The sequence below is a fragment of the Budorcas taxicolor genome, chromosome 18 (genome assembly GCF_023091745.1).
Source record: "Budorcas taxicolor isolate Tak-1 chromosome 18, Takin1.1, whole genome shotgun sequence".
NCBI classification, from domain to species: domain Eukaryota; kingdom Metazoa; phylum Chordata; class Mammalia; order Artiodactyla; family Bovidae; genus Budorcas; species Budorcas taxicolor.
Window position 1 is genome coordinate 12,938,101 of NC_068927.1, and position 17,727 is coordinate 12,955,827.

Consider the following 17,727-nt stretch of genomic DNA (forward strand, 5'->3'; position numbering starts at 1 on the left):
GGGGAAATTAGAACCTCATACACTGCTGGTGGGACTGTCCGAGGCAGCAGCCACTCTGGAAGACGACCTGGCAGTTCCTCAGAGGTTAAACAGAGTTTTACCCCAAGACCCAGCAATTCTACTCCTGGGTAGATATGCAAAAGAATTGAAAACGGGTACTCAGGCAAAAATCTGTGCACATACATTCATGACACGCTGTTCATAAGAGCCCAGAGATGGGAACAACCTGATGTCCGTCCATGCAGATGCACAAAGTGTGGGCTGTTACTCAGCCACATAAAGGAATGGGGCACCCACACCCGCCACAGCGTGGGTGGACCTGGAAAACATTATGCCAAATGACCAAAGCCAGGCCCAAAGGACCACGCAGTGTATTTACATTAAGTGTCCAGGAGGCAAAGCCCTGGAGACAGTGGACTGGTGGTTGCCAGGATCCGGGGGAAGCAGGGAATGAGATGATGAAAAGGTCCCAGAAACAGACAGTGGTAATAGTTGCACAGTTGCACAAGTCCATGAATAGACCACAACCCAACCCACTGAGTTGTAGACTTTAAAAGTGTGGGTTTTCTGGTATGTAAATTATGTCCTAGTCCAGCTGTTTTAGGAGAGGGAAATGGCAACCCACTCCAGTATTCTTGCCTGGAGAATCCCAGGGATGGAGGAGCCGGGTAGGCTGCTGTCTGTGGGGTTGCACAGAGTTGGATATGACTGAAGCAGCTTAGCAGCAGCAGCAGCCAGCTGTTTTACGTATGTAAATACCATACGCACACAAAGGCCATGGAGTGGGAAACCCATGGTCAAGGAACACTCCACCCTCTGCTGTGAGCACACCCTCGTCCCTCCAGAGCCTCTCCGTCCACGTGTTTTATTTTATTTACTCACAAGTTGGAGGCAGATTAGCATTTGGAACCCAAAGGGTGTCAGACGCTCCCCTCCCATGAGGAATACCGTCTAGCGGCATGAGAGCTTGGCACAACAGGACAGGGCGTGGGAGCCATGTAGCCGGCCAGAGCTGGGCGGCAGCTGTCTGGAAACCTGTGGCCCCAGGCTGCAGGGCCAGGCTCGGGTGGCAGCAGGGAGAAGCCCACCAGCCTGGGGCCCACGTCCATGATTTAACTCAGGCCCCTTTGGGCTCAGCTAGGCTCCTGTCTTACCTTCTGCTTCAGGGCTCAGCACACTTTTCTGTGGAGGGCTGGGTGATAAATCTTTTAGGCTTTACCAGCAACCACTCTACTCTGCCTCTGTAGTGCAAAAGCTGCCATGGACAGGATGTAAGTGGGTGATTGTGGCTGTGAGCCCTTAAAACTTGATTTACACAAAGAGACAGAGGCCTGAGTTTGTCCCATGTGCCATAGGTTTGCCGACTCTGATCTTTGGGAAGAATGATTCTGTCTTGTGCGACCCTATAAGCGTGTCTGCTCTCTGCACATGGCCTGTCCCTGCCAGGTTCCCATTTCTGTTAATAGATGCTGCTGTAGAAAAGCAGGTCTCCTTGAGGCCTCTGCTTCCTGTTGGGAGTCTCAGTGGGAGACCGAGAAGGGGAAGTGGCTTCATCCATGTCCTACAGGTGAAGGTTCCACCTTCCCAGATTAATGGTCCTGGGAGACATGCAGATGACTGCCAAGGCCCAGGAAACCAGCTCCATTGAGGATAAAGGCACATAGGCCCTTCTGGGCCACGTGGAACTAAAGAGGCAACTAAAGAACCTTTTGATGAGGGTGAAAGAGGAGAGTGAAAAAGCTAGCTTAAAATGCAGTGTTAAAAAACCTAAGATCATGGCATCCAGTCCCATCACTTCATGGCTAATAGAAGGGAAAAAAGTGGAAACAGTGACAGATTTTATTTTCCTGGGCTCCAAAATCACAGCGGATGGTAACTGCAGCCATGAAAATAAAAGTCACTTGTTCCTTGGAAGGAAAGCTATGACAAACCTAGACAGCATGTTAAAAAGCAGAGACATTGATTCACTGACAAAGATTCATACAGTCAAAGCTATGGTTTTTCCAGTAGTCATGTATGGATGTGAGAGTTGGACCATAAAGAAGGCTGAGCACTGAAGAACTGATGCCTTCAAATTGTGGTGCTGGAGAAGATTCTTGAGAGTCCCTCAGACTGCAAGGAGATCCAACCAGTCCATCCTAGAGAAAATCAACCCTGAATATTCATTGGCAGGACTGATGCTGAAGCTGAATCTCCAATACTTTGGCCACCTGATGCTAAGAGCCAACTCACTGGAAAAGACCCTGATGCTGGGAAAGAATGAAGGCAGAAGGAGAAGGGGCGACAGAGGATGAGATGGTTAGAAAGCATCAGTGACTCAACGGACATGGATGTGAGCAAACTCCAGGGGATAGTGGAGGACAGAGGAGCCTGGCGTGTGCAGTCCATGGTTGCAAAGAATCAGACACGACTTAGCAACTGAACAACATGGGCCTGTGACCCACTGTGTTCCCATCTTGTCTGTCTTGCAGGCACACACTGAGGTTCTGGAATGCAGCTTTTTTTGATGCTGTCCACTGTGAGAGGAGAAAGCGGTCTCCCACGACCAGGTAGGAGCCAAGTCCAGGCCTGCTTTGCCCTCAGGAAAGAGGACCAGGGAGAGGCTTTTTTGTCCCGTTTCTGAAGAGGAGAGCAGAAGGACAGAATGGCTGAGTCCTCGCGTCTTGTGTTTCTTCCTCGAACCCTTCTGGCTCTGGTGCCCTGCAAGCTGCCTGAAGGGTCCTGGGCGCACAGCTTCCGGGTGGGGGCCCAGCTTGCATGAGCGCTTCTTCCCCTGGGGCTCTGGCATGACTTGGCCTGACCCTCCTCAGAAATGCGAACTCCCACTGAACGAAGCCCCTGGGGCCCCCTTGGACCCACTCTGACTGTCTCTGTAAGAACCCAGGCTCTTGAGCTGGGACCCTGGCTGCAGAATTCATGTCTGGGGAAGGCAGTCTCTACTTTCAGCTGCCTCCTCTGGGCTGCAGCTTCCCCGGGGCCCCTTTGGAGACCCCACTTTGTAAACCATCAGCAGAGAGGAGTGTGCACTGGGGCTCAGTGAGCCAAGGTTGGCACCTGCTGTGTGCAGCCATGGGGCAGGGAGGGGGCAGCAGCCTCCCAGGCCTGGGTCACTACCCCTCCAGTCATGGGACTTTGAAGTCTCTGCATCTCTTCTTGTTAATGAGATGAACCCCCTTCTTCTCTAACACTGGGGAGACCTCAGAACCTTTCTCCCGGCAGGAGAGAGGGCAGAACCTGCTGGTTAAGACTTCAGTCCACTGGGACTTAGGGGATCTTAAGTGAAATCTTTCTTTTGGAGGGGGAAGTCAGTAAACCTTCACGGGGGCGGGATGGCCTGCTGTGGCTATGTGTCCTGGGAAGCAGGGAAGCACGTTGGGGGAGAGGTCCTGGACCATTCCTTAGGATTCTAGACAGAATTCTCTGCTCTGCTGGGAGACGCAGACACAGGAAACGCCTGTAGGCGAGGGGGATCTCGTGTTGCTTTGCTCTCCGACATCTCGGCCAGCGCCCCGCTCCCACCCGGAACCCCGTCTTCATCTCCGTCTTTGCTGTGATAACCCTCCTTCCGCGCTTGCTCTCTTTTTCCATCCACATATCTTGCATGAGTTTGACATGTTCCTCTGTTTACCTGTTTCTGCTGCCGCTCCAGAGGGGATGCTGGAGAGGAGGAGAAGAAGAGGTGTGTGTCCACGTGCCTGTCCCTGGACAGTGCGGGGCCCTTCTAGGGCTGCTGGGGGAGGGCACCCAGGTGCAGGTGGGACTCGCAGCTGGCGGGCCCAGCGCTGGGACAGGCTGATGATGGTGGGGAGCTAGCCCATGACAGAGACTTCAAAATGGACAGGAGGCAGACACAGCCCCCAAGAACCCTGCAAGGCCTGGCGTGTGTCCCGAGAGGAGGGGACAGTGAGGTCTAGAAGGTCAACTCTGACCGTGAGTGAGCCAGCCTCCACGGGCCGCTCTGGCCCTCCAAGCAGACGCTGAAACCACACCCTCGGGGTCACTTGTTGCCCACTTGGTTATTGATCCTGGCTGGAGCCACCAATGCGGCCAGAGGACCTGTCTCTATAGTCATGTCCAGAGGCGTGTGAGCTCTGGCAGACCCTCGCCCACTCGGATGAGTCTGAGGGTCCCAGAGAAAGGACAGCTGCTCCATGCCCCCGGCCACTGAGTGATGTGGGGCCTGTGCGTGTCAAGGGGCCCCTGAAGGCAAATGTCTAGGACCGGCTGTTTCCTGCGAGCCCACGATGGGCTCTGACTTTGTTTGAACTTGATATGTGTTAGATATTTTTAGAGTTAAAGGCCTGCCTATTCAGAATATAATTTCTGATAACAGTGTTTTTTTTTAATTTGATGGAAATTTCCCAAAGCATGCTTCCTTTAATCAGTGATGTATTTTTAGTGCTTATTGTTCTATGTGAAATCTTGTCTTTTTTTTTTTTTCCAATGCAGCCTTATTATGGCTTTAAAAGGAGCACTTAAGCACAGCAGCTACCTCCGTTCATAAAAAGCCCCCGAGTTCCCACAGTCTCTCTAAGGGAGAGGGTGATTAACCAGCTTTCCCAGCACCATGGCCGAGGTTTGAGAGGGTCAGAGCATCGTGGCCTCTGAGCCTCGTGAGGGCAAGTGACTCTCTGGCCCTCACAGGCCTCCTTCCCCGGGGCAGGTGTGGTCTGGCCATGCACCTCCTAGACCTGCCCCCCAGGACACCCTGAGACTGGAGGACCAGAGTTCAGCTCTGGGTCCTTGGGCAACCTTGTGTCTCCAGCTTGGTTCCTCTCTGGCAAAGTCAGCTGATGACGCCATCAGCCTCCTCTCTGTTCTCAGGAGGCCTCCTGTCCTGTAACCTGCTCGTCACATCCAGATTCTCACTGTGGCATTTTAGACACATGACCTGCTCTCTCGTGGTATTAGACTTCCACCAGTATTGGACGTTGGACTCAGTTTTAAAGAATTGATTTGATTGTAGGCATCCCCTGACTGACCTTCTGCCTATTTCATCAGAGATCAGATTAAATGTCCCAACTCTAGTCCTCACCACAGCAAAAAAAGTCACCTCTGCATCTACTGTCAGGACTACTGTGCCGCACAACTGCAAGGGAGGCACTTCCACATGGGGTGGGGTTGCACAGTGCACGACCTGTGCAACTGTACCCAGCGAGCCGGGTGGTCGTTTGGGGATTTAATGCCTGGACAGTCCTAAGGGCATCCACCGGGGGAAAGGGGATGGGAAGGAGCGTGGAATGGGATCAGCATAGTGCCTGGAAGCACCTTCCAGGTGTCTTCGTGGCTGTTCTGCTAGCCTGAGGAGACTGGAGTGACACCTCCTCCTGCCTCTGCTGCGCCGTGGTGTCCTGTGGTTCCCGCTCAGCTGCACCAACACCAGTGGCCTCCCTCAGCCTGAAGAGGGAGAGGAGTCGAGAGTTGATGTTCTTGGTTCTGTTCCACTTCCTTTGGCTTCTCCATCACCCTGACCCCCCTCATACTCCCTCTTCTCTCCCTTTTATCTTTTTTTCTCTCAACCCTGTTTTAATCAGACTCCTTGTCCAGAGTGTAATTCTTAAGGGAAAGTAGGCATCTACTCATTTCCCAGATGGCCATGGGGCTGTCATGCCTGGGGGGTGGGGGATGGGCTGGTTGAGGGGCTGACTTCCCCGGGCCACAGAGACTAGTGATGCTCTGCTGTAAGGGGAGGGGCCGATGCCCTGCGGGGTCAGGTGGCCTGGGCTCTCACTCGTGGACACAGCTCCTTAGGCTCAGAAGAGCACCTTCCCTGCCTGAGCCCTGAGCCCTGACCCTGTGCCCCTGCACCATGGTCCCTCCTCGTAGAGTTTCCCATCTTTGCATAGAGGCTTTGCGCCATCTTCACTGTGGTCACAGGGTAGCAGTCACCGGCCCTGGGGCGGCTATGCAGGGCGGGCCTTGGCCATGAGGAAGCCAGGAGCAGAATGAGTGGCAGAGCTGGGCCAGCCTGGCAGGCAGCATGTGGTCAGAGGCTGTGGACCCTGCCGGAGAGCCCGAGGCCTAGAGACAGTGGAAGGGGAGCCCCAGGGCCTCCTTGCTGGGTTTTTGACTCCCACTTTTCTCAGACACCGGTGAGGCCCTGGCCTCTGCAGTTGTCCCTGCCTGTAACATGAGCTGTGGCCTCCTTTGTCCTTGAACCTTTGAAAAGGTGGGGGACGGGATTCTCATTTCCTAGCAAATGTTCTAGGCGACCGCTAAGCACACACCTTCTCAGGGCTCTGGGTCTCATCTCTGCCAGGACAAGGTGATGAGTGTGTGTGTATCACTCCTGTGCCCCCTCGGGTAGGCTTCCTAGAAGCAGCACCAACAGCTCTTTGGCCCAGGAGTCCCCTCTGTGTCAGGGAGGCCAGCACCTGTAGGTCAGAGTAGGGGAGGACTGAGCCAGGTGGTGGTTTGGGGATTTAATGCCTGGACGCGGGCCTGAAGCTCCCTGCTGCCCCTCCTGTGCTTGCAGGGAGCGGTGGTGCCACATGACCCAGGAGGAGCGGGATGACAGCCTGCGGTTCAACGAGAACATCACCTTTGGGCAGCTGGGGTGAGTGCTGCCACCCGGGGCAGCCCGGGATGAGAAAGCGGGGCAGGCGGGGCTGGGTGCTGATACTGAGGCCCAGACTCAGTGAGGAGGGGCTGCTGGGTAAGATGCTTCTGGTGGGGGCTCCACTGGGGGAGCACCACCCTTATGATGTCACACGCCCCTGACTCAGGGTTGTTACCACCATGAGTTCTTAAATGTCTCAGAAGCACACGATTCACTCCATTTGGCCTCCACACCGTTTCACGGTGAGTGAAGCTGGCTGGCTAAGGAGGCAATTTGGTTTTTACTTCTTTCTAATGATTCCTGGCAGGCTGCCTATTGGGCCCCCGGCTCCCTTCCCTCCCCACCCCCCGCCGCCCCAGGAGGTGGGGGGGGTGCCAGCTCACGGCCATGTCCCCCCAGCACGTTTACGCACAACATGCTGGCGTTCGGGCTGAACAAGAAGTTGTGCAATGACTTTCTGAAGAAGCAGGCAGTGATCGGCAACCTGGACGAGGGTGAGTGCCAGCCAGGTCGGCGGGGCTGGGGGTTCAGGAGCCAAGCGGGCTGCATGTGGGATCCCCGTCCCAATCAGAGAATTATCCCTGCTTTACTTAGAAATGGGATGTTATATGCTCCTGCTTGCCTAAGTGCGTGGGACATGTTTCCTTCCATTTGGAAACCCAGCTCTGCTAGATAGGACTTGCTGGGGGGTTGGGGCGGGAAGGGTTCTGCCCGGTCAGTGCTTAACAACAGGGTCCAAGTAAAGATGTAACTTGGCACTCAGACTCTGACCTTGTAAATGGACAGACTCTGGCCCCGAGTTGCCCTTCTAAGTGACCAGCATATGGCCTACCTTGATTTCTTGAACCATACTGCCCTGGGAGGTCTGGGGGCGGGAGGGTCGGAGGTCCTGAGGTTGGTTTTTCTAGACTCTCTGACTTCTGTAATGAAAGGAGATGCATTGCTGATGTCAACTTCCTTAATAAACAGCTGGCCTTTCTGCATCATCCCACATGATGGGTACTGAATGCCTCTTCCTTGTCCCCCCAAAAGCCTTGCACTTAGACATGTATTTGGCTAGACCAGTATTGTCCAAAACTCCACCCCTCACCAAGTCAAAGAAGGCCAAGAACAGGCGGCCTCAGGAGGTGCCCTGGACAGCCTCATGGTGCTATCATCGGCCCTGTCACCCAGGACAGGGCAGAGCACCATGCCCCCACCACGTGGCCCCTCCTCAGCCCCCAGGACCCAAGCCTGGCTCCTGTGACACGTTCCTCCGGCCACACCAGGCTGCTGGGCCTACTGCCCTGCCCCTCAGTAGCATCATTTCTGTGGGAAGATGCAGCCTGGTTCGCAGGAGCCCACCTCCAGGCCGCGGGCACACCTGCGGAAGCTCGCACTCACCATGCCTGTGAGAAGACCCTGCCTGTCTGTGTCGCCTTCTTCCTCATAAGGAATAACGTTGTTTTCTCTTGCAGAGCAGTACAAGCTGCTGAGCGACCACATCGAGCAGATGGCCACTGAGTAGGCCACAGGAGGTGGCCCGAGACGCCCCCAGGAGGACTGCAGCTGGCTGTCACCCCCTCTGCATGACATCGGCAGCACCTACGCCGCCCTAGAACTAGCGGTTAGAAGAATCTGGTTGCCCGTCCTCCCCGCCTCCCTCTGCCTGTGTCTGCTCCCCACCTGCGTGCCAAAGTGCCCCTGGGATTACACAGCTAAAACCGAGGTGACTGTCCATACCCCCGAGTGGCAGGCCTGCGATCTGGGACTGAGGGGGCACAGAAGGAAGGATGCTGGGTCCCAGGCGGGCACGTGTCCATCACAGCCTCCTGCTGAGAAGATGGGGAGTGTGGGAAGGTAGGGAAGGACAGATGTGAGCTGGCACACGTCAGTCCCATGCCAGTGACATGGGATAGTTGGGAGTAAGGATCTGGGCCCCTCCCTGCAGGGCGGGACTGGGTTCCTTCCACAGCCAAGCAGAGCGGAGGTGGCCTCTGAGTGTCAATCTGGGCTGGTACTGGGTCTCCTTTCTGTGTGACAGGAAGCTCCAGGAGGAGAGAGACACCCTCTGTTTCAGGGCAGTAGAGAGTCCGAGGCAGTGGATGGCTTTCTTGGCTGCAGAAGTCCCAGCCACAGTCAGGGGTGTGGGGTTCCAGGGACGTCACGGCTCCAAGTGGCTGTGTTGGACCCACGCGGCCCTCAGGTATCTGTGTGAAGCATCTGAGATGTTCCTGGTCAGCTGACCGCTTGCTTCTGGGGCAGAGAGACTTCCACCACTCGCTCCCTGGGGCCGTCTTCATCTGGCCATGATGAAGCCCAGAAAAGAGATTTTTCTTCAGTAGCTTCAAGAGATCTGCCCTTTCTAAAAGCAAACAGTGCTGCTCTTTATCTTTAAAAGACAGAAAAATCTGTGTCAGTTACAGGCATTGTGGCCCAGGTGGCTTCTGGTGGGGACTGGGCGATTCACAGGGTCAGGCTCCGGGGCACTGGCCTTGCGAGGCCGGCGGGGCTCTGTCCTTCCTGCCCTAGCCGTCCATCCCGCGTTCCCGCTCCACCTCCTGCAGTACAACAGACATGTCTGAGACTCTGCCCTGCAGGCGGCACTTCACAGGTTCCCTCATGGGGGATGCCTCCCTGGAACATTCCAGAGAAGAGCGAGTGTTGGCTGAGCTGAGCAACGCACGTCCTGGTGATCATAAGAGAGGCGATGGGAAACACGCGGGACTCGAGTGCACTGGTGTGAGATGTCCTGCCAGGAGGCAGGGAGTGGGGGCTTGGGCTCCAGGATCCCCGCTGTGTTCATGATGGCAGGCACACCCGTGTGTGCGTGTGTGTGTGTGTGTGTGTGTGTGTGTGTGTATGCTGGCAGTCTCTCTGGCCACATCTCTAAACAAAGCACAGTCATGTGGCTGGTTTGCCTGTCCTGTGTGGGGGTAGGTCACGCCAGCTGGATCGGATATGTCTCTCCTGAATGCAGTTCAGAGAAAATAACATCCAGCTCACGAGTGTGCAGGCCCTCCTCCAGTGCCTCCTAGAGGCGATGCTGCTCCTCCTAAGATGTTCAGCAACCCCCTGATGCTCTGTGCTGCCCCCCATTGAAGTCAGGGCCATGCCCAGTGAGCAGCTTGTCTGAGGCCCTTGAAGGGCCATCTCTCCACTGCGTGTCATTGGCTTTCTTAGTTTTTTCTTAGTGGTTAGTTGAAATGCATTAACATTTTATTCTAAGGTGCCCAAAAGACTTATCCTTGTATATATATGATTTGTGTAGAAGTGTGGTTCACTCTGATTTCTGGAGGAAGACAGTAGCTTCCGGGTCTTTCCAGGGGTGCTGGGGAGTGGAGGGGTCTTTCCCCCTGGGTGGGGCGGGAGGACCCACGCAAACCAGGAAGGAAATGCAGCTTTGACTTCTCTGGGCTTTTCCAAGCACTTTCACTTCAGGATGATCCTGAGACCTTTTTTTTTTCCCCATATAGGTCTCTTGCAATAGCAGTTGAAGGTAGAAACAAGGGTGGCTTTGGGTCTTTTCCCCTCCCCTTATTCATATATTAATAGATCTAACTCCTGAGAGAGTAAGTCTGACCCCAAAACTGCTGCCGAAACACTGAGCCCCATGAGGGGACACCACCAGAGACCACGGGCCTCACGGAGTGGCCGACGTCGAGGTGACTGGGAGGCTGCTCTGCTGTCTCCTCTTGGTGACTGTCTTTGTCTGAGCATGTCACCTCAGGGTGTCTGGCCAGTATCACCCAGAGGAGGCACAGTGTCCCTAGCAGAAGCTGGCTGCTTGCCTCGCTCACACTTCCTCTCTGTGACTTGATCTTCCCTGTGAGGCCCGGCCAGAGCAGATAGCCCCAGGCGGGTGCTCAGAGGTGCCAGTGTGTGCAGAAGTCTCACCCACCGCATGCCCAGGAGGCTCTGCAGAAAGCGCTCTGCTGGCCCTTCCTGTACACTCAGGGACTTCCTGTAGACTTAGGCTCAGGGCAGGAAGCATCGGGTCGCATCCACAGGAGAGTTCCCCATCCCAGCATGTTCAGCGTTCCAAGCTGGAGCTTCAAAGGCCTGCGTTAGCAATGACATGGCGGGCCTCCTGCTGTCTGCCCTTCAGGGCTCTGTGAACGTAATGAGCCCAGACAGCTGATTCTCCCAAGCGAAAAATACCCTGCTTTGCAAACAGGATGCTGTTGAGATGTGGCTTTGTGTATCTTCAGCCTTTGTTAGAGTTCTAACAATATTGATAGGTGTTTAAGCTGCTGCAAGAGGGACATGCTAACATTCAGATTGTATCTGCTGTGTGTGCATGTTTAACCAAAGGCAGAAGAACCAAGTTCTGATACTGTAATTTATTTGTACAGTGAAATGAAGTAGACCGTGATTTTCCTATTGCCAAAAAAAAAAAAAAAAAGGAGCTCTTAATTTACCAAAAGGAGGACTAGAAAGAGAGTTCAATTTCTGAGATTTGTGCTCCAGTGAAACCTCGGAGGGTCAAGGTCACAGGTGAGCCCATGCTGGGTCAAGGATGGAGACCCAAGGATGGAGTTCGCGATGCCGCCTGACCTCTTTCCTCCTTCCCGGAGCCAGGGCTCACCTGTCCCTCCCCAGTTAGATGGTGACGTCCACTGCTGTGGAGAGAAGGTGGCAGTCTTGAGGTGTGTTTTTCTGCAGGCTGTTTTAAGTGGGTTAATTTATCACCCAGAGCACTGTATCCTAGCCTCCTGATGTGAGAAAAAGATGTGTTCACACCACAAAGGAGTCTGTCAGGGATTTTGTTGAACCCAGGTGACCACAACCAGAAGTCAGGGCCGCAGCTTTGAGCCTGACCTTCCTGGGTTTCACTGAGGCCTGACCGGTTGGCTTTTCAGTTAAGGAGCATCTGGCAGGCCCATGTGTGTGGTCAGATAAGCTATGTGGCCAAATTACCTACAACTTGAGACAGCTGGGAAGCCAGGGGGCAGAGTCATTTGCCAGAGGAGTGGGGACACTGGGAAGGAAGGGGCCGGGGAAGGGCCCTGCTGCAGCCTCAGGGGAGGGGGCAGCAGCTGGGCCATCCCAGGCTGGTCACCCCGCTGGCTACTCACTTCTTCAGCCAGGGACAGAGCTGCGGGTTTGGGGGTCCACTGCCCCAGGGTTCTTCTTGTTCCCCCACCCACAGCCTTTTAATTCCCTTGAGCCGCGGCTCCTACCACTCAGAGGTCTCCCCCCGTCTTCCTGTAAATCGTTTATTTCTTTTTATGACTGTCAAGGGTGAGAGCTGCTTGACAAGCTTTTGACTCTCCCCCCTCCGCACTGCCCCCTGCAGGGGAATGGTGTTGGCGACAGTTTCCCTAATTGGCTGGTCTGTGACACTCAGACCTGGGCTGGAGCCCAGCCTTGCTCAAGCCACATGCCACGGTACCTCCCTGTGGCCACATGGCCAGGAGCAGGGCTATGAGGGTTATCCAGATAGCAGACGGGGGGAGCATTTCCAGATGGTTCCCATCCAGGTGTACCCATCCAGGAGCATCAAGATGCTCCTCATGGCTCCCCAGGCCTGTTCTGCCGCCATCTCTCTGCTGTCCCTCCCCAGGCAAGCGCCTCAGACACGGTCTGCCTTGTCCCTAGGTGGCCTGGCTCTGGCCTGTGTCCCCAAGTCAGCTGGTCAGTCTGAGCTTGAGACGAGCGGAGAGCTGGGGAGAGGACCCTCCCCTTGGCTGTGTCCCCAGGATTCAGGGGGGCCCTGTTCCTGCTGTAGAGTTCTCAGTCAGAACAGTCTGGGTTTGCTGTGTTCCCATCACTTCTCACAGGATCTCTGTGCAGGCGGGGATGACCTGCATCCTGACATGTCCTGCAGGGTCAGACCAGGGTGCTGTTTCCCATCACCCTCCTGAGTGGTGTGCTGAGCTCAGAGGAGGGCTCCTGCTGGTGATGCCCCTTGGACCCTTAGGGGGGCTACATCTGTCCTCTCCTTGGTCCAGGATGATACGCTTATGGAAACAGTGCTCAGTGGGCTTTGTTCCAATGCATGGGCCCCACATGAGGGCCCTGGTCTGTCCCTGTGCTGGAGGCTTGGAGTCCCATGGACACCTTGAGAAGGACAGGCCAACTGAAGGAGATGCTCACACTCAGATGGCAGGCCCTTCCCCTTAAAATGTGTTGGTGAGAGAGCTTCGTGGCCCTAACCATGGCCTCTGGGCTGCAGGAGGGTCTCCCACGTGCTTTCCCTGTTTCTCTCCCACCCGTTAGTCTTGGACCCAAACATCCCATTGGCCACTTCCACACATTGCCCTTAGTGACCCAGAAATCAGGGTCAGTGATTCGAGTGTGTTATATATATGGTTTCTCAGTCTTATATCCCATGAGATTATGTTCTACAAACTGTGTTTTCAGGTGGAGAAAGTTTAAGATTGAGCTCTCAAAACCGCGCTAAAATCAAAGCTGTTTCCTGTGAAGAAAAAAAAAGTCCATATATTGCACCTCAGATTGTCAAAAGGTGGAAACTGAAATAAATTATCTCTAAAAAGGAAGTCAGTCTGTTGATGTTCAATTTTTGTGCTCACATACCCATGAGCACCTTTTAAAAATGGAATTTGCAATCTTCTCACTGACAGCAGTGGCTTTTCAGAAGGAACACTTTTCTGGGGTCAAATAGTCATTCTCCCCACTTAGGCCGAGCAGCTGAGTATTATGCAGATGTGTGTGTGTCTCATGGGAAGGCTAATGGGCAGGAGCCGTGTCCACTGCGTTGCCATCGGGCATGTGTGAGTGCATAGAGGAGCCTTGGCCCCTGGGATGCCTCCACCCCCTTCCAGCTGGCATCCTGGCCTTGCCTTTGAGCCCCAGCTGCCTCACTGTTTGTCTCTGGGGGCCGAAGGGCTGTGGGTGCCACTCCTGCCTGGCAGCAACAGGACACCTTCATGCCAGTTCTCACAGCTCGGTCAACAGGCATGTTTGGTGAAGTGGTCGACTTCCTCTCTTTCTGATTATAGGAGACCCTGAAAGTTATGCTCCTGCCCTTGCTCACCCCTCCTCCCACCTCCTGGGCCCAAAGGAGGGAAACTAGGAATTTTGCTGTCATAGGAGAGAGCCCATGAAGCTTGGCCAATGCCCAACTCTGGAATTAGGAACAATTGGTCTTTTCCAGGCATACTGGGACCAGACGGGGAGGGGAGAGGCCCCTTATGCCATCAACTTACCTTTAATGAGCTCACACCATGTGCCAGGTACCACCAGGCTCCAGGACCACAAGATGAACAAGCAAAGTCATTTTCCTTCAGAAACTCTCAGTGGGGTTGAGACAGCTGAGGTTAAAAAAGGTGTGTGTGTGTGTGTGTGTGTGCATGTGCACACACAGTATAAAAGTATGAGATAACATATAGTGTAAAATGTGATGTTATATACAATTGATATTTTATAAATTATGTAGTATAGGAAATACAGAATGTTTTGGTTATTTTTGGAGTGAGTGTCCTTCCTGGTAGAATCAAGGTGGGCTTCCCCAAGGAAGTATCTTGAAGCTGGATTTTGGGTAATAAAAGTCACTAATTAAACTGTAATTGAAATATAGTTAATTTATGATGTGTTTAAGGCATATAGCAAGGTAAGTCAGTTTTATCTGTATGTGTATAAAACAAGTTCATCTGTATCATATTTTAGATCCCACATATGTAATATCATATATTTGTCTTTGTCTGACTTCACTTCACATAGTATGATAACTTCTAGCTCCATCCATATTGCCATATGAATGGCATTTCATTCCTTGTTATAGCTGAATAATATTCCACTGTGTAAAATGTGATGATACATAATATATAATACAGTCAATGATATGTGTACTACATCTTTATCCATTTCTCTGTCGATGGACCTTTAGAGTGTTTCCTTGACTTGGCTATTGTGAACAGCCCTGCTGGAAATAGGGATGCATGTCCCTTCTGTGTTTTTTCGGTCATGCTGGGTCTTGGTTGCTGTGCGCAGCCTTTCTCTAATTGCAGTGAGGGGGGCTACTCTTCATTGAGGTATGTGGGCTTCTTACTGCAGTGGCTTGTCCTGTTGTGGAGTGTGGATGCTAGAGCGCCAGCTCCGTAGTTGTGGAGCACAGGCTTAGTTGCTCCGTGGCGTCTGGAATATTCCAGGGATTGAACCTGTTAGGGACCAAACGACGGTCTCTAGGACCTGAGTCATGTTTACCAAAAAGAGACAGGATATGCGCTCATCCTGCCTGGCCAATCATGTAACGCCAGCTACTCCTGTAACTGAGACAAAGAACTGCCTGTATATAAGCCGCCATACTCCTTTGTTCGGGGCTCTTGTCGGATTCCCTTGTGTGGGATGAGACTTGAGCCCTAGCACGCTAGAGATAAACTCCCTTCTTGTTTTTGCATTACTGTGGTGGACTTGCTCTCTCGGTCGGTTCGGAGATACGGGCTCGGAGCATAACATTTGGGGGCTCGTCCGGGATCTCCGTCCCGCCGGGGAGGACAACTCTCCTGGTAGAAGGGAGTAACCTCGTTAGGAGATAAGAGCTCTGAGCACCGGTGCTAACGTTGCAGAAGCCCAGATTAAGTCCGAGGCCCGGTATCATACTGGGGAGGCATCTGGCTGTAAAGTGCAGAGGCAAGTCAGTGTAAGGCCGGGGCCTAGTTTCGTGCTGGGGAGGCAGCTGGCTCTGGTTACTGGATTAAGTCAGCGTAAGGCTGGGGCCCAGTTTCATGCTGGGGAGGCGGCTGGCTCTGTGAATATCCTGCAGGTAAGATTGAGTGCATTGTCGGTGGCCACCTTGCGTTTGTTATCTGTTTGTCTATTTGTGGTGTCTGCGTTGCTCTTTGTGTGCTCTGTTGGCTCCCAGTGTACTTTTCTGTGATCATGGGACAAACAATTTCTACTCCTTTATCTCTTATGATTAACCACTTCTCTGATTTCAAGTCTAGAGCACAGAATCTATCATTGCTGGTGAAAAAAAGCAAGTTAGTAACTTTTTGTTCTGCCGAGTGGCCTGCTTTTGATGTCAGCTGGCCACAAGAAGGCACCTTCAGCCTGCCTACTATTCGAGCGGTCAGAGAGAAGGTGCTCGCCCCCTACACTTCGGGACACCCAGCCAGACCAAACTCCATACATTTTGGTCTGACAGGACCTGGTGGAAAACCCCCTGGTCTGGCTAAAACCTTTTGTTTTTCAGCCCCTCACTTCCCTTCCCTCTTCCCTGCCCTTGCTTCCACAGGTTCCACAGGTTTCATCAGGAAAAGCCAAAAAAAAACCCCAAGCCTTCAGCTCCTCCCAGAAAAAGGGGCCCAGCCTAGGGAACTCGAAAAAAGGCAAAAAAAAAAAAAAAAAAAAAGGCCGGCGTAGCGGAAGAAGACCCGGAGGTTCCCTCCTCCACCGTTCATGCGTTTCCGGTCCGGGCGGGGCCAGCCAGAGAGGGTAGAAAACGGACATATCAGTATTGGCCGTTCTCCACTAGTGATTTGTACAATTGGAAAACCCAGACTCCCTCCTTCTCTGAAAAACCACAGGGTCTTATTGATCTTTTAGAGTCTATCCTGTTTACTCACAATCCCACTTGAGATGATTGTCAGCAACTGTTACAGGTACTTTTTACTACAGAGGAGTGCAAATGGATCCTGTCAGAGGCCCGGAAAAATGTGCCAGGGGTGGATGGGAGGCCCACAATACAGCCTAACCTCATTGAGGAGGGGTTCCCCTTGGTGCGACCCAACTGGGGACTTCGAACGCGCTAAAGGTAAGGAGAGTCTCCGAGTGTACCGTCAGACTCTCATGGCCTGCCTTAGAGGGGCCGCCAGAAAGCCAACTAATTTGGCCAAAATAAATCCAGTGAGACAACAGCCAAATGAGAGCCCAGCAGCCTTCCTTAAAAGGATAATGAAAGCTTTTAGACAGTATACCTCTATGGACCCACAGGCAGATGAGTCACGAGCGGCATTTATGTTAGCATTTGTAAATCAAGCAGCCCCCGATATTAGAAAAAAATTACAAAAGATAGAGAGGTTAAATAAACAATCCTTGCAAGATCTAGTGAGGGCAGCCGAGAGAGTTTTTAATCATAGAGAGACCCCAGAAGAGAGAGAGGACCGCATTAGAAGAAAAAAAAGAGAATTTAGAGCTAAAAAAAACCGTAAAAATCAAAAAGGACTAGCCCAACGTAATAAAAAATGTGAGGCTCAACAAGGATGGTTTAAATCTTGGTTTCAACAATCCCCTTGGCTGACTACCTTAATCTCCACCTTGCTGGGACCCCTGCTAATACTTCTGATGCTTACCTTTGGCCCATGTATTATCAATAGACTTATAGCCTTTGTAAAAAACTGCATAAATACAGTACAGCTGTTTGTGCTTCGACAACAATATCAAACTGTGTCTCAGGACCAAGAGGAAGATTCCTCTATATGATCTAAGGACAGGGGGGAATGTTAGGGACCAAACGACGGTCTCTAGGACCTGAGTCATGTTTACCAAAAAGAGACAGGATACGCGCTCATCCTGCCTGGCCAATCAGGTAACACCAGCTATTCCTGTAACTGAGACAAAGAACTGCCTGTATATAAGCCGCCATACTCCTTTGTTCGGGGCTCTTGTCGGATTCCCTTGTGTGGGATGAGACTTGAGCCCTAGCACGCTAGAGATAAACTCCCTTCTTGTTTTTGCATTACTGTGGTGGACTTGCTCTCTCGGTCGGTTCGGAGATACGGGCTCGGAGCATAACAGAACCCACATCCCTTGCATTGGCAGGTGGATTCTTAACCACTGTACCACCAGGGGTTCCCCACATATACCTTTTTGAATTATAGTTTTATAGTTTTGTCTGGGTATACGCCCAGGAGTGAGATTGCTGGATCTTATGGTAGCTCTACTTTTAGTTTTGTTTTTGTTTCTTTTTGATGGAGCAAAGGTGTTTTAATCAACATGGTGTGGGCATATATACTGTCTTACAAGGTAGTTATTCTCAGCAAAGATAAATATTAAAATTCCAGACTTACAAAACATAGGCGATCCATATTAAAGGGAAAGAGAGTTGTAAACAATCACTTTTACCCTATGGTTCATAAGAAGGAAGAGGGTACTTATCACTGTATAGAAAAACTAATGAAGGAAATGCCTGGATTCTTCAGCCCCCGGGAGAGGCTTGCCTCTCCTCTTAATTCCTGAGTATTCAGGAATTAATAAGGAGCAGAGAATTCCTGACAGATCCAAAA

At 52.5% G+C, this 17,727-nt stretch overlaps 1 protein-coding gene across 3 annotated transcripts in view; it reads left to right on the forward strand.

The window, feature by feature from the left end:
• The window catches only part of KIAA0513 (KIAA0513 ortholog), a 52,373-nt gene extending 38,600 nt beyond the window's left edge, over window positions 1-13,773 (forward strand). Inside the window, exons 9-13 of one of the 3 annotated variants that reach the window (XR_008200928.1) lie at window positions 2,472-2,549; window positions 3,650-3,679; window positions 6,476-6,556; window positions 6,867-7,053; window positions 8,017-13,773. Coding sequence is in view for 2 of the 3 variants with exons in the window: in XM_052656991.1 (XP_052512951.1) it covers window positions 2,472-2,549; window positions 3,650-3,679; window positions 6,476-6,556; window positions 6,959-7,053; window positions 8,017-8,066 (334 nt within the window). In the remaining variant the exon portion in view is untranslated. The remainder of the gene's footprint in view (window positions 1-2,471; window positions 2,550-3,649; window positions 3,680-6,475; window positions 6,557-6,866; window positions 7,054-8,016) is intronic. The other 2 variants (XM_052656991.1, XM_052656992.1) reach the window with 2 other exon arrangements.
• The last annotated feature ends 3,954 nt before the right edge of the window (window positions 13,774-17,727 follow it).